Source organism: Labrus bergylta, chromosome 20 (genome assembly GCF_963930695.1).
Source record: "Labrus bergylta chromosome 20, fLabBer1.1, whole genome shotgun sequence".
Classification (NCBI taxonomy): Eukaryota; Metazoa; Chordata; class Actinopteri; order Labriformes; family Labridae; genus Labrus; species Labrus bergylta.
Window position 1 is genome coordinate 7,387,470 of NC_089214.1, and position 20,444 is coordinate 7,407,913.

Below are 20,444 nucleotides of genomic sequence, written 5' to 3' on the forward strand. Positions count from 1 at the left end.
GACTGTCGGGTTGGTAAATATCACAAACCCCTTTAAAGAGGAATTTTGAGCTGGTTAAGAAACAAACTGAAATGGATACAATGCCTTTTTATGAACTATGAAAGCAAACGAGACTGTGCCAAAGACCTCTGATTAATTCTATTTAACCTCAGGGTTGGTATCAGACGAGATTATTACCTGCTCACCTCTGTAACAGCGTTATTCTTTTCTTTCTTTTTTTAACTCCAGGCCAAAGATTTATTTTAAGTTGCATGTTAGATTTTCAAAATAAAGAATGCGATTTCTTTTTTTGTCATACACAACTCACAGGAGTGGCCATGATGTACAGGACAAAATGAAGAGACAAATCATTTGGACACACTTTGTCCACAGGGGGCGCCAAAGTCACCATGACACTAAGTGTCTCACAGGAGCTTTAAAAAAAAATAAATCTTAACTCTTAAAGGTCAATGTAGAAACAACTCTGGTGTAAGCTGTCAAAAAAACCAAACAGATTTAGCTCCTTTTATGAAGTTCAAATGTTCATCATGTTTCATTTGACCTTATAAGGTGTGAGGTATTTCCTGTTTCTGACTTACCTAGATGTAGTCTTTTGTAGTCGTACTTAAAGAGACGCTGCAGGACTTCAGAGAGGAGAGCAGAGAGAAAAAAGGAGAACACCAAATGGATGCAGAGCGTAGGAAAATCTGTTTAATTCACGTTTTCACCATGTGTTTGGGTTCCAAACAGATGTAATGAATGATTAATGAAGCTTAGCTTTTTAAAACTCAAATCACTCCTTTTTTTTTTTTTTTTTTAAATGAATGAGGAAACATCAAAACGTCATACCAATCAAATCAAGCGCTGTAACGGGGAAAGAAAAGTTCTTCACAACAATTGTACTTCATTTGAACTCAACGTCCCAAAGTCTGACAACGCGAGATCATTCATGCAAATGGCATTTTAGTTTTGATCTTACACATTTTTTTTTATAAATGAGCTTCACCTGCTCTGGAATCAGGGAAAGAAACAGCCTCTTCTCACTGACGACCAACATTCATTCTTATTGTGCATTTTTTTTTCTAAGGCAACATGGAGGACCAAGCGAGCGCTTCCTACTGGCTGGTGGCTGGGACGGCTGTCAGTATTTGCAGCAACATTGGCACGTTTTCCCCGTCAGGACAGCTTGGTTAAAGGCAACATGTTACACATTGAGTTTGACACACACACACACAGCTGCAAACACACACACACGCAGACCATCACAAATCACGCCTCTGACACAGGCTGCGATACATCCTCTGATCGTCATCTGGTGTGAGCTGTTGATAGACCTGATAAATCGTCAAACGCTCCACTGACTGATTCAGCTGTGTCACTGATCACTGTCACACTTGTTCACTTCAAAATGCTTGTTTGTTTTTTTTCTACATAGAACAAAAAAATAAATAAATACTGAAAGTGCCCAAATTTCCAGTGTAAACACAGAACATCTTCATTTTGGCGCCGTTGGCAGCATTTTCTTTTTCTTTTTTTTTTTAAAGAGAAAATAGTCAAACATAAAAGGTTGTCAAAATGACACCCTGAAAACTAATTTGGGCCTAACTGAGATAATCTCACAATATCAGATCCATGTTAATGAACACACACGCAAATAGAAAACTATGTATACAGTACAGTGTGTACAAAAGTGTGTAAAGCACGTGTTGTACAGGGTCTCAAATCAGCATATTTTTCACCGGAATAGATCCACATTTTGGGAAATGTTCGCTTTTTTTTTGTTGTGAGCTAACCAAAAAAATCAAAACAACATCACGCATGTGTTCATAAATTATTAAGCTCTTGCTAGTCGCTGGTTAGCTTAGCATAGCGAAAGCACTTCAAACAGGCATTAAACAGCCTGACTTGTTTTCAAGCCAGTACAAAGGGTTGCAGAGATCCATTGATATGTTTTGATATTGATTCACTGTTTTTTTTTTTTTTCAGATTCTGAAATATTTCCTGTTTAGAGGTTGGTAAAATGCAAGATTGCATGTTTTTTTGGAAAGTTTAACGAAAAGTGTTAAATGAAGAATGTGCGACTTTTTCATCCAGTAGATGACAACGCACCTCCAACCCCCCCCTCATATTCCCAGTGTTAGCTGTTAGCGCTTTTTAGTTAGTTAGCTTGTAGCTTCACATTGCATGTAAATTGACACAGGATGAGCGTGATCTAAAAACGCGAGCGTGAGCGTCCTCGACTTAAACTGCTTTTATACTCAAGGGGAGGAGCCAGCTGTCCTGTCCATGTAAACACGGCTCTGACAACAACACAGCCAGCGGGGACTTGAGCTTCTCACTCGCTGTGGACAGTCATGACTCAGAGAGATATTCACACAGGATGTACTATACTTAATTTCTGCTGTATTTATGTGTTAAATGTCGCACATTCTTCGCTAAGAGGCCAATGATATGTATGATATGATAACCAGCTGCAGGTTCACAGACATTAGCGATGTCTCTTCTCCAATAAAACACAAAAGCGTAGTTTCCCAAAATGTGGAATGACTCCGTTCGTCGTTGTAAATCTTGGAAGGACCTGAGGAGAGGTTTTTTTTTAGTGTATGGCAGGAGATCTCTCTGCTGTGGCATCAGCTCGAGTCGAGCTCCTCGTGATGTTCAGACGCTTCTACAACCGGCACATTGTAGTGACGATCGTCCTCGGTGACCAGGCACACTGATGGCCAGTCGTCTTTGTGGTCGTCTGGGTAGTAGGTGACAAACTCCTCAGTGTCGGCCTTGTACAGTCTGTAAACTTGAATGGTGCACTGCAAGGAGTAGCCCAGCAGGAACATCTCCACCTGCACAGAAGGCATGAATAAAAGGAGCTAATTGTACAGGTAGAGAAGAGCACATATTTAAAAAAAACGGCTTTTTACAACACAATGTTTAATCAGCTGCTCAGGCATGAGGTTAATGGGTGGGGTGGCTTTATGGAGATCACACCTGTAAAAGCTTTCATCAAAAGAGAAAAAAATAACTATTAAATCAGTGAAGCTTGTCCCTCTTCAAACCACATAACGCCCAAGGATGATAAAGATAAATTACAGCTCAACAACAAGGAACGGCACGAGCACAGGCTTGTTTTACTGTTTTACTGTGATACACACCCAACCGCCTGATATCTGACATTAGCTGTTGTATTTGTTTGTTACCCAGAGTGACGACAGTTTACTCTGCAGAAATGTACTGAAAAACATCTAAGCAGCGACCTTCTTGGCAGCTCTCTACCCGCCAAAATAAAACTTTTAACGACTATATGTAGGCACTAGGACACATCTTAAAATGCCTGCTCAGGTGAGTCTGCAGTCGGGGATTCTCCTACCTGTTCCAGGCCGGCGCTGAGGCCCACGTGTCTGAGGTGGTTGGAGAGGAAGGAGCGCGGGCAGTCGGAAGAGTCTCGAGCAAACAGCAGCCAGCAGAAGAGCGGGACGTCTCCTCCGGCCTGCATGAGGCCGTGCAGCTCCACCGCTCGGCTCAGCATCAGCAGCTTGAGCGCCTCCAGCAGCCCCAGCTCCTCTTCTCCTCCCTGAAACACTCGCTCGCAGAGCTGCTGCCGCTCCGACGCGGAGGAGCAGTCCACTGCTGCCCGCCACTGGAAACACAGCCAGGACATTTAAAAAAAAAATAAAGGGTTGAAGGGAGCGCGAGTGCTGCACTGGGTCAAAACATGTAGAGACATCAGGTGCTCTTCAAGGATAGGGGACAGAGGTCAACAGGATATTCATCAATAAGTCCTGTGAAAAATATTAATTCACTAAAGTCATTTTTCTCAGTACAAATGTTTGTTTTTTTAAGATGTATTTTGGGGTTTTTAGGCCTTTATTGGAGCGACAGCACAGTGGATAGAGTCGGAAATGTGGGAGAGAGATGGGAAAGAAATGCAGGAAACGAGCCACAGGTTGGATTCAAACCCAGGCCGTCTGCTTTTGAGGACTTTAGCCTCTGCACAGCCTCTGGGGTGTGCACACTAACCACTTGGCTACCAGCGACCACTTCCTTTAAAACCTTAAAGTGTAACTGTTGACCTGATTTTGGACTGACTGAGCATTTGTTTTAATTTAAAGACAAAATGTTCCATAATAATCAGTAAAAATAGCTCCTTGTAGCGTCTTTCCTAAGGGTGGTACGAGAGAAAAACCACAGGGTCATTTGAATTAAATGTCTCTTTGCAGCATGCATGTATCTATTTATAACTTTGTTTATCAGATTAATCCTATTAGACATTCTGGTGAAACTGAAATGATGTCATGATCAGAAGCAGAAGTCTTGAAGAGGCTAAATGTGTTTGTGTTTGTTTTTCAGATGTTCTAATATCCTTTGACCCTTAAGTCAGAATCACTTTTTCTTTTTGACTTCGGATGTCTGTTGAGATGGGGATATCCTGTTCACAAGAATGTTAAGTACATCCGTCGCAGACTCTGCATTTCTGTTGAACTACAGCAAACATCAAAGAGCAACGAGATGAATGTTTCTATCATACAGCTTTAAGGTCACAGCAAGGTCAAAGTGCCCAAAGCACTCTTTGAACAAGGCCACACTGTTTTTGTAAGAAAACAAAACATGTTTTAAAGAAGTCACTTACATGTACGACTGTAGTGATTAGCAGGATAAAGTGGTTTGAAATGTGCAATAGAGCCAAAAGTTCAAACCAAAACACTACCACGTCTTGTATCCATGAGATATTCTCCTCCTTGTTGGAGATGCATTAGAATATACTGTATGCATATATCCAAGACCATGTTAATGACACACAGGGAAAAAAACAGCCTGAGAGTCAAAGCAGACAACCTCCCTTTTACATATGGAAGCAATCAGATGTGAGAGCTCTATGGCTAAGTGTCAATACCCTCAGTGTCCACGTCGGTATAAAAATAGTGCTGTGGTAACTTCGCTATGTACAGTTTAAATACTTTTTCACTGTACGTCTATAAGCAGAGTCAAAGTCAGTACCTTAATTCTCAGAAGCTCTATGTATCCTTTTAGCTGAGCGATGGCGTCTCCCGTCCCGTCTCCCTGCAGGCACTCTCCAGGAAATGTCCACTGACTTATCAGACCTTCCTGTGCCTCCAGTTGTTTTGGCAGCTGTAAACAAAAACAAGAAATCAGATGCTAAATTGTCATTTCAGCTGCTTTGCTCCAACATTGTTAAAACACGGACAGTAGGAAAGTCATTCTTTTGGAGTATATTTGGACTTTTCTGGTCGTGTCGAGATGATAACCTGAGATTTTCAAAACTCTTGCAAGGTTTGTGCCTTCTCTAGGGCTGAGCTCGCCGCGTCTTTAGCTTGAACGTAAAGACTTTATGTTTCTGATTGAAGAATGGAACAAACGGTGACAAACCCTAACCCTAACCGTGCATTGAGACCACTTCATTAAGAGAGCATTTACCATCGTGATGTCCTCCTCCTGCAGCCACACAGGCAGCTCCGTGCTGTGGGAGAGCACCTGGAACAGCGTGCCTCTGAGGGCACAGTAGTTGTCCCCCCTCACTCTCCTCAAGCTGCCAAACCTCTGGGACATCTCCTTATAACCCTGCAGCAACGCAAGCAAAGTCTCTTTCAGCATCAAAAATACATTTAAAAAAAAATGTCTTTAATCTGAACCAATTCTGCTGAAGAGCTTCAGGCACCAACCTTCCTAATCAGAGTACTTTTGGCAGTGTTTCCTTTCCACTCTCGCTCACTGTATCCCAGAATGTCCACCGCCGGTGCCAGACTGCATCTGTCCTCGACCTTTAAAACTGTGGAACAGAGAGCAGAGGGGGGAGGCATGATGGCACAACAAAGAGGCTGTTGTCTAGATTTTAAGGCTCTCGCTATGCCAGAGTGTTGCACTAAGTTATGAAGTCAAACAAAATCAATAACGGTTTCAATACCAGAGCATCAAAAGTAGAAGTTCTAGGCGCCTCCGTCTAGAGACAGGACATCGGCGAGAGAGTGGGGACTGAAATGGAGGAATGTACCACAGCTCGGATTCTACCCTAGGCCTCCCGCTTGGAGAACCAGAGCCTCTGCACATGGGACACATGCACCAACCACTGCAGCCAGATCATTTCTTCTTTTTTTAAGGCCAAAAATGGCAAGCGAACTCCTGCACACCGTCCAAACTGCACAAATGCGTTGGCAACATTTTAGTAGCAAAACGTTGCCAATGTATTTGTGTCTTCTATAGACAGTGCTCTCCATCTACTGGTTAAAAATGTGACTGAAGGAGCGCCGCTGGCCTAGTGGTTAGTGGGCACGCCCCATGTACAGAGGCTAATAGTCCTCGTGGACGGCCAGGGTTTGAATCAGACTTTTCCAGCATGTCATTCCCTACTTTCTCTTTCTCTTCCCCAGAGTTCTGACTGCATCCTCTAATGTCCTGTCTTTAAAATAAAGGCATTAAAAGCCCAAAAAATAAATCTTGGAAGAAAAAAAAGACTGATTGTATCGTTTTGAAAGACGTGCCATGGTATCCAAAAGTATTGAAAAGTAGGACAACCTCCCTACACTTCATTGAAAGAACTGTGTTCTTTCAACGAAGTGTTTCTTTGTAAACTCTCCGGCGTCGTCTAATCACATAAATGTGTGTCGTGGTCGTACTCACGTGTCGTTTCTAACTCAGCTGGTTTGTTTTTCTGAGACGCTGGCAGCTCCTCGACTCCTCTGTACAGGTCTTCATCACTAAACAGAAAAAGCACGATACATAATGCATAAGTCTGGAGAGTATTAATATGAAACGACCAAACCCAACAGACTATGTGATCCTCCTAACTAGTATCATCTGTGTATCCAAAGCCTGAGGACCAAAGACCTTTGTTGTTGTTTTTTGAAAAGAACGTCAGGGAGCCGCAGTGTTGCACTGGGTCGCATGTTTGTTCATTTAAATCAACATGGGATGTTTATTTTGAGCTCATCTCACTCACGCTCCTGCTGCCTTAAATACTCACCGGAGAACTAAATTAGTATTAATCCTCAGCTGAAAGTAGTTCCCAAAAAATGCAGTATGTTCTGTCTGAGTAACGTTTGTTAAAAAACAAGAAGAGTCATCGTCGACCTGACTCATGTGAGAGGATTATTGAAGCCCTGGTGCCAAGTATCAATGGCCTTTACTAAGCTATTCCCAATGCTGATGGAAACCACTGCATGTAGGAGACTGAATTTACAACTGGGCAAGAACGTTTGTGTAAGAACAAACCATCATGTTATTGGTTTTGGTTTTGAAAGTTAAAATTTGTTTACGACATTTCTATTGATATCAAAATCTCATTTATTTAACTCCTTTAAGTATTATCGTCTCTCTTCCTCAAATCCTCAATCCTTCAATGTATTTTATTTATAAATTAGATATAACTTTTATGTATTCTTGGTGGGGGTTCAGTTATGTATGCTGATCAAAATAAACGACAACGCCTACATCTTCTCTGGCTGGAGCTAAGATGGAGAAACAGTACCCCGGTAAAAAACTAAACAGGAGACTCTTTAATATAGGTAAGCTGAGTCCATTTTGACACATAAACCTTACTGTGTTTTTGTTTTGTTTTTAAGGTTTCAGATGAGGCTTTATCTTTTTTTTGTGTGTTTATGTGTATCTGATGTGTGACATTAAAACCCAACCCCCCCTTAAAGCACTTTAAATCATTTCTAACCTGTTCCCCAGGTCGTCTTCAGACTCTTCCTTCACTGGTACCTCATCAGCCTTTATATCAGTGGATGTGCTCCCTGTCAGCTGCTCCTTCACTCCAGTGACCTCCTGACCCTCAGCATCTTTCCCAGCCCGAGTTTCAACCTCTTCCTTCATCTCATCCTTCTCCTTCACGTCAGGAACATCTCCGTCTCCACCCTCGTCCCGTTCTTTCAGAATCATTTCCTCCTGCTTCATGTTCTCCACGGTGGGGACCTCCTTTGAGCTGGAAGTTACAGAGTCAGGATCTGGACTCGCATCTTTGTCAGACTTTGAGCTGGAGAGAGAGGAAACATCTTTGTTACTTCTCCTGATAAAAGGAAAAGAGTTTACTACTCATCACAAATCTTAAAACATACATTTGAAGTGAAAATATTGACAAAAACTTTGCTTACACAAGCATGCTGTGGTGGCTGTATGCCCCCTAGTGGTGACTCGGAGGCTTTCATAGACACTAGCACAAAGTTTATGTAAACATGTGTCTTGTTTTGAAGTCACAAACACTGAACCCACTGACCTTGTGCTGGATTCTGCTGGAGCTGTGGTCTCTGATTCCCGGCCTGAGTTCGCAGAGTCTTGTTCACTGTGGTCGGGTTCTGTGGTCTCGGTTCCAGGAGGAGATTCTGAGGCATCGTGGCTTCTTGTTGTGACTTCAGGATCGTCCTCCCTGCACACTGAGACACTCTCCGAGTCCTTTGTCACAGCACTGCAAACAGAACAACAGCTGTTAATTCATACAAAGCAGAGACTCGTCTGCTGATGCAGAAATGTTACACGAGCAGGTCTAGGTGAAGAGGACTTTTACCACAGGTTATTCTCTGCATTGATTTGTATTCATTCTCAACTGTATTTTATACCTAAGCATGTGTTACCGTCACCTTAAAGTCCTTTAAATCAAAAAGGTTTGTGAGTCACAAAACCAGACTTCTCAACTTCAATAAAAAAAAACACATCTATACACCTGTGAGCCCGTCTCAGACAGAAAGTTCAAGAAACTCTCAGTCGAGCTCTGAGTTGATTTACCCTCAGGAGGGAAACTCGGGCTGTTTTCCAAACAGCATACTAGACAAGTAGAATTAACTGATTTGGCCAAAATGCAGTATGCAGTATGCAGTATGCAGTATGCGAACAAATGTGAGATTTGCAGTATGCCAAAAACACCCGGATGTCGTTCTGATTAGGAAGACATTTTGCATCCTGTCTTTCTGTTTCCCACAAGGTCAGAGATCAAAATGATGTACAGCACCGACCATCGTACCAGAGGAAATATTCACAATCAGACCAAAACTACACAGATATCTCAACATCATGAGAATCTGAATGAATCTGGTGTCTGCTTTTTTTCAGACTGTAAGTGAACGCTACACTGAAGCTGTACTGTTGATTACAAGACCAGAAACCATCTTAACCGGGCCTGACGTACTGCAGAATAACCACGGCCTGGCAGTCAGACTACACACTACTGTTGAACACAGGGTGCAGTAAAAACTTCATATGTATTAAGATAAGATAAAGATAAGATCAACTTTCAAAAACAGTCTGCGAGTTTCCGTTTCCAGAACAGCTGATTTCAGTTTGATAGATTGACTCGGTTCACTCGGAGTTCAGCGCGTGCACCACGATTATAAAAAGCCAACGTTAATGCAGCACCAATAGTACGATTCACCATGGCAACAGGTGACAAAAAGAGGTGCTCTTACTCGACCCCTCTTGAACTGTACATCGTCATGCGGCCGTAAAGCGAGTATTAACAAACACGGCTCCAGCAGCAAAGGAGAGAAAACTGCTGCTCGAGTCAATGCGTATGTTTGGATGTAGTCTATTCAGTTCATATTTAAACACACTTATTATATTACTGGTAAATAACTGGTGGAATGGTCTAAAACCTACAATTTATTTTAATGTAGTCGCAATCCAGCAGCTTGGAATCAGCTCAAAATGAAATATATGAAAAAACGAGGCTCATGGTGGTTCTTCACTTTAATTAAATTTGACATATTAAATACCAGTGAGTGGATACTTTAACGTACATTATCTTTATCACCAACAGAACGGTGCTTTCACACAGAGAGGCGAAACGTCCTCTCACCTTTATCCTGTTTACTTCATGAATTTGGCCTTAAATTAGAAGGAAAAAAACAGCAAAAGAAACAGAATTTTTTAAAATAATTTGACTCACCGGCTTGGAGACTCTTTGTTAACGACCTGACTGACGGCAGAGATGGACGTCACCTGAAGATCTGCAGCAGTGAGCTGAGTGTTTGCCCCAGGTAACACTTCTTTGTTTTGAGGAGTCTCCCCTGGCGGCTCAGGTGGAGAGCCTGTTTCTTCCACATTTTCAGGAGTCGTGTCCACTTTAATGTGATCTGTTCTGTTTGTTTCTGTGGTGTTTTCAGGACAGGTTGCTTCGGCTGTGGTTGATCTACTATCGGGGACTTTATCCTGCGCTGATGCAGGATTTTCTTCTTCTTCTTCTTCTTCTTCTTGTGGTGCTTTTGTGGCTGGAGAAACCTCCCAATCAGCCGTGGCATGTTGAGGGCAGTTTAAAGTGCATTGCTGGATTTCAGATTTCCCATCACCTGCAGGACATTCCTTCTTATCTTCATCTTGTGCTCTGGTGGAGTTTTCTTTGCGTTCAGATCCTTTCCTGGGAGAAGGTGTTGCTGTTTGTGTGGCTTCCTTCTTCAAGGGTCCGTTCTCCTGAGTGTTATTGAGCTCTTTCTCTGCAGCCTCAGCCTCAGCCTTTAACTCCACCTTCTTATTCTCCTCAACCGGCGTTTTGCTGCATGACACAGAATAATCAATGTTTAATGAAATTAAACGACAGAAAAGACTTTTGCACTGAGCCAAGCTAAGTTAAAAAAAAAAGGGCATTTATTTAAGTATTGGTTTTCTCACCTTATGCCATCATCACCTGCAGGACCACAAGTGCCCACCGCAGTGGTATCGCCTAAGGTCATCGCGGTCTTCGAGTCATCTTTCAGCAATACACTTCTTTCCTCAGCGCTGCCACAGGGACTCTCGGCTCGACAGCAAATGTTCCCCATCTGCCCGCCCCCCTCTGCCCGGGAGTTCAGACGGGACGTGGGCCGATCGCTGACCTCGGATCAAAAACAAGCCACTGAAGCAAGCGACCTAAGAGTCGCTGAAAGCTGAAGGTTTCAGGAGTCCATGATCACGAGGGTCAAGCTGCTGCACGGGTAGAGAAGAAACAATATTTGTGTCTTGAATTAGAATTCATACCTGAAAGTACAGGAGCGGTACTTTCTCTCCGTCTGTCCCCCCCCCCCCCCTCTCTCTCTCTCTCTCCCTCTGTTATAAAAGTGTTTACCCCCCGATGTGTTTACAAGCTTTAATTCTTGACTGTGATTATTAAGGTGGTACAATTCTTGGTAACAACTATCCAAAGGAGAAACTGATTATTAACTACAACGTTGCATTAAAGATTAAGATTTACTTTTCTTGATCCCGTGAGGGGAAATTTCTGTTTTTACACTCTGCAAGTCATGCAACACACACACATAGGCTGAAATATACACAAACAGGATGTCAGGGTGACGGAGCCGCCCCCGGCAGGCGCTCCTGAGCTGGTGGTGGGGAGGGGGTTTGGTGCCTTGCTCAAGGGCACCACGGCAGTGCTCAGGAAGCGATCTGGCACCTCTCCAGCTACCAGACCAACTTCCATACTTGATCCGCACCGACCCTCCGGTTCCCAACCCAAGACCCTACAGACTGAGCTACTGCCGCCCTTAAAGCTGAAATTGGGGCGGCAGAAGCTCAGTCTGTAGGGACTTGGGTTGGGAACCGGTGGGGCATCGGTCCAAGTACCCGGTGCGGACTAAATCTTCAAATTGGTCCACTTCCTGAGCACTGCTGAGGCGCCGCCTTGAAATTAGGCATTTAAAGCTTTCCCCAATCTTACGTGATGTCGCATGGAATTCAAATGGGGACTAAAAATTGTATTTATTCATCAGTAAAAACATATTTTACTGAACACAGGATAATGTGGGCCAAAACAGGAAACGAGCAGAGTGTCTGTCTGTCAGCCATTGTGCAGAAATGTCACCCCCAACCTTTCTTCCTCTGTCCACAGTAATGTTCACAACACGCCTCAATGTGGTCCAGAAAAAGCTTTTGCATGATTGAAGACTATTTAATTTTGAGCTGAATGAGCTGAATGTGTTGTGGATGAGATGTCACCTGTGGGGTCAGAAGGGTGGGAGCCACTGGGCTATACCTCCCTAAATAAATCCCAGTCAGGGTCACATCATGTGGTGACACGTCTGACATTCCTGTTTCACGACGACATGCTTTACATTTAGTGTTTTAACAAGGTTTAAACACAGCTTCACCCCCGCTCGTGTGTTCAGGATCATTTCTGCACCAGGAAACAACGACACTGACAGCACACATGCTAAGAAACTACAAAAATTCACAACCACAGTAATGTCGAAACAGAGATACACAGTTTGGGGTTTTAAAAAAAAAAAGAAAAAAAAAAAGAGAGGAACTCTGGAGCCTTTAACCACGAAGCTCAGTTTCCTGTTTCACTTTTGGTTAGCTGGAAGAAACAAGCTCCAAGTTAGCTATCAAGCTAAACTTAAATCATAAACATGCGCTACTAAACAAAACTGCTCGTCGCTCTTTGAGAGTCACTGCTGCAACAACAACACCCCTCCACATTATCTACACCTCCAGAACTTAACACGACACGTTCAATTTTAAAAACAAAACAAAAAAAAAAAACAACGTTGTCTTTACTGTATTTTCAGCGGAACATCTGGTTGGCACAAGCCCCTAGCATAGCCGGAGCAGCAGGTCACGGCTCGGTCCGAGCGAATGACGTCATACTCATGTGCACCGACAGTCGTGCTGCGTTCAAAGACTCCTCGGAAAACTCGCACTTCTTCTTGTTCTCGTTCTTCTTGTGGGATTTTTTTTTTGTGTGGGATTCTTACAAGTTGCATTACCGCCACCTGCTGTATTTTATCGGTACGACAGTGCACATATTTACATCGTCTACCCAGAAGTGATTCATTTACCTGTATTATTCCGCTCTGTTGTCTGGGTTTAGTAACATTTAAAGTCCATATTTTGCACCAGTACAGTGTTACAACTCACATAGTGATGTAAATCAGAGAGTAAGTACAACACTAATCCATTCATACAGCGCCACTGAAGCAGCAGGAGTAATGCAGGGTTAAGTGTCTTGCCCAAGGACACATTGGACATGTTGCACAGCTGAGGATTGAATCCTTGACCTTCTGGTTGAGAGGTGACGACACTACCAACTGATCCACAGCCGCCAGTACTTCCCTCACTGTAATGTCTAACTCCTCCCTCAGCACGTCCACCATGTCCAGAAACCTCTTTGCAGCATCCATCGCCATTTTAGATTCTTTCTGACTTGCCTTGCAGCTGCACACTTTGTCACCATGGATGTGTGGTAATAAGGGGGCGGCTGAGGCTCGGATGGTGAGAGTCGTCGCCGTCTGTCAACTGGAAGGCTGAGGGTTTGATTCCCAGCTCCTGCAGCAGCTTGTCCAATGTGTCGGTTCAAGTCCTGGTGCTATGCTAGTTGGTCTGGTTGCTGGAGAGGTGCCACTTACAGTTCACTTCCAGAGTACTGCAAAGTGAACCCTTGAGCAAGGCACTGAACCCCCCTCAGATTCTGACGCGACCCCTGTGAAGCAGTGTGTGGCTGCCCTACTCTGACTGCTCCATTAACGGAGGTCCACAGGTCCTGCTTTGTGTGCATGTTGTAAACCAGAAACAAAAAGTATATACAGCATATATACATTTAAAAATGACAGCAGTTAATAATAGATGTTGTTGGCAGAAAAGATCAGAAATGCAGTTAACTACATCAACTTTTATTTTCAAATATTCTTCAACCTTATTGTACAAAAATGGGATGCAAAAATGTATTTTATATTATATACATCAAAAATACTTCATTCTGTTGTTCGTAAATTTCCACTAAAACCGGATTAGTTTCATAGTTCATGTAGTGATTCTGGTCCCTGTGCTTCAACCACTACATTTCCCACAGCTCCTGGATGTGACTGGTCAGCTCCTGCGGCAGCCCGAGCTCTGACACCACATCCGCGCAGAGTGACAGTAGGTGGTTCAGGCTTCCACTTGTGCTGGGGGAGCAGTCAGTGGACCCTGAACACGGCTTTCGCTGCTGTAGCGAAGCATCCAGGTCCATTTTCTCTCCGCCCTTGCAGCAGTTTGTTTCTTTGCATCCTCCTCCACCGCAGTTCGACTCCCCCTGCTCCACCTCCAGATCCTCCATGCTCTCCGAGATGACGCTCACACTGGGAGGAGGGTGCTCTAAAGCGTACCTGATGCCTTCCAGGATTTTGTCTTCATGCTGCGTGACCCGCTTCAGAAGGTCAGTCACAGAGGCTGGGACAGGGCTTTCCGGATGCTGGATCTGGCACCAACAACACACAGCACTGTGACGAGAGACACAAAGAGGCCACAGTGTCTGATTAGACAATGGCTCAGAGAAGTGACTGGGACAGAAAAGAGTCTTCTGTATTGAGCAAAACAAAGAGACTCAGGATGTTTCTGTGCAGGAAAGAGGCAGAAATATTACACCAAGGAGTGTTTTGACAGGAGCGTACTGACTGACACACTCTTTATGGTTTGTCTCAGTGGGAGCGACAGGAGCTGTGACATTAGCTGCCGGCTCATGGTGTAATGTAGAGAAGTTTGCATTGTCAGCACATGAACACAAACGGCTACCATGACCAGTATTCAGCTCATCACCAACATCAGCACTGATACTTTGAAATGAAAATGTGTTTTTATGGATATCCATGATTCATGTGGGTCACCTCTTCACATCGGAAAATATATCTCGTTGAAATTAAGCGAACATTTTCCCCGTTTAACTTCTTCTGAAGGATTCCACAGTTTTATTTGGGTCCTCCTCGCCCCTGTGTGTAACCCTCCTTAAAGCAATAGATTTATCACATACAGTACGAGTTACCTTACGATTCCTTTGAGCCGGCCCACAGCTGCAGTCTGAGCTGCTCCTTCCCTGTACCCGAGGTTAAAACCAACCTGAAGACAAGCGTCCTCCCCTGCATCAACTCCATCCACGTAACCGTCCTGTGAAAAACAGCAGTCAGAGGAGGAAGGGTTCACATTTACATTTACATTTATATACTAAAACACAGCTTTACAGGTAAGTAAGTATGACATAGCACAAGGATGGGCTACTTTGGTCACAGCAAGGGGCCACATTAATTTAATTCTCACTGCCAGAGCGGCCAAATTGTAGTTCCAAAATCGATTACAGTCGATTATGTCTCAAATTTAACTCAACACATAAAAGGGATCAAATATTACTATGGACGTATTTCTGGTTTTTATGATTCCATGGCAGATTTTGTCATGTTTACTTCATGTTTCCAATTAATTGACATGTCAGAATTGAACTAAGGGCCACGTTGAGGGTTGATGGGGGCCTCATGTGGCCCTCGGGGGCCGCCAGTTGCCCCACCCCTGACATAGCAGATCACTAAGATCACAAAAAACACTACAAACAAGCAAAAGTTGGCATTTTAGTATTCACTTTAGTCAAACGGGTGTTTTGGTTTAAATAGTTACCATGTTAACTGGTGACTCTCAGCCAAATGTGTCTGTGGTTGTCATAGTAACAAGTTCAACACATAAAAACGTAAAGGGTCCTCACGAAATGTGTCTGTGGTTGTCATAGTAACAAGTTCAACACATAAAAACGTAAAGGGTCCTCACGAAAGCCTCTTTGCTTAGTTTAAAAATAAATAAATAAATAAAGATGAATCTGAAAAGTACTCTGACATGATAATAAAACAAAACAAAGAGGCAGTCTTCAAAATATGTTGTTATTACGACAACGACAGACGCATTCGGCTGAGAGTCACCAGTCAACACGGTAACTCTTCACACCCAAACACCGGTTAGCTGAATGCTACATTAGCTTTACCCTGACGCGCCTCTTCATGTTGGATGTCCACTCTTTGCTGAGCAGATTAATGTCGTCCCCACTCTCGTCGAAGACATCCTCCCCTTTGTTCGAAACAGCTTTAACCCAGGCCATCACGGGATGAAAATAAAACCTGTTTCAACTAAACACTGTTGATTTTTATCTGACATGTGTGAACAACGTGCCAGATGTGGACAAACCATGAATTCGTGGAAACAGGTAGCAGCTTCTAGCTAATAATACCGACGTCATCATCCCGCGCCTTAAAGGGAACGTCGCTTCTGTCATGTTGATGGAGTACGTCCTTAATATCAGAACTGTTAGTGGCTGTATTTTATTTAATGGGGTTGTCTAAAGGATCAGGAGTTTTATTTCTGTGAAATCTGTAGTCGTGTTTTTTATTAAATTTTTTATTATGTTTTCTTTGTCAAAATACTCCATTACTGATAGAGCCTATATACTGTAAATAATAGATCATAAATAATAATAATAATAATAATAATAATAATAATTAATAATAATAATAATAATAATAATAATAATAATAATAATAATAATAATAATAATAATAATAATAATAATGAATGAAAAATCTCAAAGTGCTACAGGAAAGACAAAATAGAAATAAAAACAAATTAAATCAATTAAGCAACAAACGACTAAACTGCTAAAACTAAAAGCACAAGCAGAAGGCTTTGTTAGAAAGGTGGGTTTTTGGGGCCCTTTTAAAAGCGTCAGCAGACTGTGGAGCCCTCAGCTGCTCGGGGAGAGCGTTCCACAGACTGTGGAGCAGAGGAGCAGATACATCTCCTTCATTTAAAATCCCACTGCATTAAAAGTAGAGATCAAGTATGAGCAAAATGTAAACACTTAGAGTTTAGTGATTCATTGTTTACAGTCCTATGTGGCAATTTAAGATTGTAAATATTGTAAAATGCATGTGTCGCAATAGTTGAATGTTCCTTTGTTATTGTGGTGGAACTACTTTATATAAATGCACTTTGGTAATTTGGTACTGTGGTTCTCAAACGAGGGTCCGGGCGTCTCAAAAGGACAACAAGATAAAATTGAGGAGTCATGAGATAATTAACCTCATGCTTATTGTTTCTGGTGTACTTTTCCTTTAATGCCTACTTCTTATGGTTGGTTTTAAGGAGTATATTTAAAATGCAAAAATGCAGAGCATCCTGCCGTCTCATAAAATAGTAATATAAATGACATCCTGCAGGGGGCGCTAGTGCCTTGCTTTAAAATTGAGTGTAGTCTTTTACAGTAACAAAATATTGTCAAACTTCTTCAGGCAGCAAATCTCAAAAGTGTTTACAGATGATTTTCTCTCCTGGTGACTTTTTATTTAGTCCCGGAGTCTGTGAGTACATCTTCCTCTAACAGACACACCGACAACTAGGCTATTAAAACACAAGTTAAACATTTGCTTTTAATGGATTCAAATTTGGCTTTTGATGCAAGTTTTTAAGAAGTATTATTTTATTGTCGCAAAAACTACATTAGATTAGATTTTTAAAACTCCTTAAAAATACATAAAATCAAAAATAAGACTTTATTATAAAAAGTCCTCTGAAGGTTAATATTTATATTTGATAAATTAAACTTAATTTATCTGAATATTATCTGATTAAATCAAATTATTAACACATTTTATCTCACTGATTTCTCTAATAAAAGTGGTGTAGTTTCAGGAATTAAATACAAAAGCAAACACAATATTTTTTTATATGTATAACCAGATATAAATATAAATTAAATAACAAATCAAATATCTTTATTTTCCAAAACATGTTATACAAAAATAATGTTTCCTCTGTATCAGGAGAAATCAATGAAGCAATGTTCAGAAACATGCTGCCGTGCATCTGAAGTAATGTTGTTGTTTTGTGCATCTTCAAATCTCTGTCCAGTGCATCTTTTCAGCTTCCTGTTTAAGTTTTCAAACCAGAAAATGTCATCCATCGTGACAAACACATTATTCAGCCATCAATAATACATCCCGCCTTCCTTCTCCTCTCTCACGTTTGAGTGTAGAGGAATGAAATCTTCAGTTTTATTTTCAGATCTTCTCATTCTTCATGCCATGCTTTATGGAAAACACAAGAGAGAGCAGGCGCTGGGGCTTAATGCCTTTCACCTCGTTGGATGCATTTGCAGCTGCCGGTCAACAATGGCCTTGAGACATGGCGCTCTGAGGCCACGGCGGAGCTGTTCCTGTTCTGGAAATGGAGTCAGCCTGGAGGCCTCATTCACTGCAGCCACACCTTTAGCCCCCCCCCCCCCCCCTTCCTCCCCTCTTCACTCAAAAAGGAGTCAAAACAAGCAGCCGGGGCAATCACCTGACACATTTCCATCCAATTTCCACCGCAGAATGTGTTCATTTTCAGGCTAATGGCATGTCATTTTGCTGGAGCCTTTGGTCAAGAATTAATCCTGGAATCAAAACAGATTTTCCAGGGAGCAATCTTCCATCAAGTATTGATTTTTTTACACTCACAGAGCCTGTACTCCCTAATTTAACCTGACAGCCAGCAGCACAATGGACTGGGAGCACCTTGGCATCTCACAGAGGGAGCTCTCCTCCTCCCCTCTTCTTCTCACCACGAAGTGAAAGAGAGAGGGGAAAAAAAGGACTCCCAGATGTATAAAACAAAGAGCATTGCTTACAGAAAACACAGATATAAGCTTCCGTCTGTGTCTTTTACCTCTAATTACGTTTTCTAGTGTAGTGCAACTTGGGCAGGTAAGGCTGAGAGGGAGAAGGGGAGAGTGTTGTGGGGCCATCAGCTATCATTATGTGCCTGTTGACATCTCCCTGTCTTTGAGTGATTCTCATCTGTGATTTCCCTCGGCCATTTTCCACAGATACACAAAGAAGAGGGGTCTCATCATGGCCCCTGTTAAAAAAAAGTGTCTGTCCACTAATAAGAAAGCAAAGATGTGTCCGAGGGTGTCACTCCTCTCTCAGATATGCAATCATTCTCTCTCCCTCTGCATGTGCTGTAAGTACACTATACCGTGCATAGAGGTCAGCGGGATGAGGGGATGATGGAGAGCAGGGACGGTTATTTTCCTCCAGCTCTTAAAGCTGCGATGACCCATGAGCAGGAGAGTTGCACTCTGCCAAAGGGTTTTCCATGCGCTGCTTACAAACTACCTGACAGATGGGGAAACAATTTCACTTTTCATCTTCTGCTTTTTTTTTTTATTTATATATTTTTTTACTTATACTCCATCGTGGTGTTTCTATTCGCCCATATTTTAGAGTATAGGTAATAACACGCTCTCAGGGAAATGTAACCGGTGATGAAAAAGTGGACGATCCTTTACATAAAAGCATCACAACCTCTGTGAAAGGAATTTGTTATGACTCAAAGTTTCATGTTCAAAACCTAACTCAGAATACATTTTTTATTATTATTTACAAAAGTAAAAAATAATCTCACATGTGAATAAAAAAAAAAGCCCCTCGGTGTTTAAAGCGCCTGTAAGGAACTTTTGGTTTGTGTTGATTTTTGGCGCCCCCTGTGGACAAAGCAGTACCCGGGGTACACGACAAGATAACCGGGCTGATTTTCCCCCCTTGAGACCAAAGTCACCAAAGGCCCGACTATCTGATGGATCCCAGATTCTCCTCGCTGTGAGGTGTGTTAAGAGTGATTTCAAGCTCTCGATCTGCTCAGAAGACGATCGGAGCCGCCCCCGTTTTGAAATCGTAAACATTAAACGTGTTCAGTATTTACAATCAGAAATCCTGTTGTGTGTTTTAAATGTATCCATATAGAAATAGTCAATCTTGGGGCACCAGTAGCATAGTGGCTAGTGTGCACATCCCATGTACAGAGGGTACAGAGGCTATACTCCTCCAAGCGGGCGGCCTGGGTTCAAATCCTACCTGTGGTTCCTTTCCCGCATGCTCCTCACTCTCTCTCTCTCCCCGATTTCCGCCTCTATCCACTCTTCTTTCTTAATGGTATAAAAAAAAACCTAAACAAGGTAAAAAAAAAAGTGTATGCAAGCATGTTTTAATTAAAATAATAATAGAAATCAGATATTATTTATTTTTTAGCTTCAGTGGCTATCCTCCCTGCTGTCACCTGATAATTGTCTGTCCCTCTGAAACACATCACATTTTGTTTCATGGAAACATACATATAAGGCCAACAGGGTACCCCGTGCACAGCCTAAACGTTCTCAGGTGCGCGTGGTTGCAGGAACATACCATGAAAAATAAATATATTGATCTGTGGCACTCTGAAAATAACTTTATTCAGGTTTGCCCAGGAAGCTATACAGGCGAAACGACTTGTTCGCGCACAATAAAATACAGGAAACATATATCTACATATCTTTTGTTTGCACAAAATAAATATATAAAAAAAACGGCTTCATAACTAAATTTGGAATGAATGCACACAGCGTGTTTCTGTAAAGGAGTCTTTGAGCTGTGAGTGGTAGGCTGCTGTGGTAGGCTAACTTGTGTCTGACGGCTACATCTTTGTGGCTTGTAGAAACCTGAAAAGGTCAAATGAAAAAGTCAACACACAGGTTAGAATCTGTTGTTACAGAATACTTTGAGGAAAAAGGGAAAGGTCCTCCCTTTCATCATTAACATGAGTTGCTGCGCTCCTTGTTATATTTATTCAGTCCCCAAATCGAGAACGAAGAGGCCTGAGCTGAGTTGTTATTCTGCTCCGAACATTTCAGAGCAATTAAAGATACACAGAATTGCTTCTTGTCATGATTATAGGCTGCAAGTCAGGATTTA

The 20,444-nt window shown here is 42.3% G+C and overlaps 2 protein-coding genes across 2 annotated transcripts; both read right to left on the reverse strand.

Annotated features, from left to right (window-relative positions):
- Window positions 1-668: 668 nt before the first annotated feature.
- On the reverse strand, window positions 669-12,579 carry LOC109998887 (myb-like protein X). The gene is made up of 11 exons (XM_020653808.3): window positions 12,448-12,579; window positions 10,585-10,878; window positions 9,866-10,468; window positions 8,204-8,392; window positions 7,652-7,963; window positions 6,610-6,686; window positions 5,655-5,761; window positions 5,410-5,553; window positions 4,972-5,103; window positions 3,344-3,613; window positions 669-2,819 (listed from the first exon to the last, which is right to left on the reverse strand). The coding sequence occupies exons 2-11, from the start codon at window positions 10,731-10,733 to the stop codon at window positions 2,610-2,612; spliced, it is 2,193 nt and encodes a 730-aa protein (XP_020509464.2). The 5' UTR covers window positions 10,734-10,878; window positions 12,448-12,579; the 3' UTR covers window positions 669-2,609.
- A 959-nt stretch (window positions 12,580-13,538) lies between these two features.
- otulina (OTU deubiquitinase with linear linkage specificity a) lies at window positions 13,539-15,917 on the reverse strand. Its single transcript, XM_020653812.3, has 3 exons — window positions 15,668-15,917; window positions 14,687-14,808; window positions 13,539-14,147 (listed from the first exon to the last, which is right to left on the reverse strand). Exons 1-3 carry the CDS (start codon window positions 15,779-15,781, stop codon window positions 13,724-13,726), a joined length of 660 nt encoding a protein of 219 aa, XP_020509468.2. The 5' UTR covers window positions 15,782-15,917; the 3' UTR covers window positions 13,539-13,723.
- Between the last annotated feature and the right edge of the window lie 4,527 nt (window positions 15,918-20,444).

What these genes read in the sequence shown, in the direction of transcription:
- LOC109998887 (XM_020653808.3), bottom strand. Translation starts at nt 10,733, where the DNA reads ATGGGGAACATTTGCTGTCGAGCCGAGAGTCCCTGTGGCAGCGCTGAG. An exon ending in GCAGGTGATGATGGCATAAG is followed by an intron (nt 10,469 to 10,584) that starts GTGAGAAAACCA and finishes TGTGTCATGCAG; the next exon opens with CAAAACGCCGGTTGAGGAGA. An exon ending in GAAGACGACCTGGGGAACAG is followed by an intron (nt 6,687 to 7,651) that starts GTTAGAAATGAT and finishes TTTTCTGTTTAG; the next exon opens with TGATGAAGACCTGTACAGAG.
- otulina (XM_020653812.3), bottom strand. Translation starts at nt 15,781, where the DNA reads ATGGCCTGGGTTAAAGCTGTTTCGAACAAAGGGGAGGATGTCTTCGAC. An exon ending in ACATGAAGAGGCGCGTCAGG is followed by an intron (nt 14,809 to 15,667) that starts GTAAAGCTAATG and finishes TGTTTTTCACAG; the next exon opens with GACGGTTACGTGGATGGAGT. An exon ending in CGGCTCAAAGGAATCGTAAG is followed by an intron (nt 14,148 to 14,686) that starts GTAACTCGTACT and finishes CTCTCGTCACAG; the next exon opens with TGCTGTGTGTTGTTGGTGCC.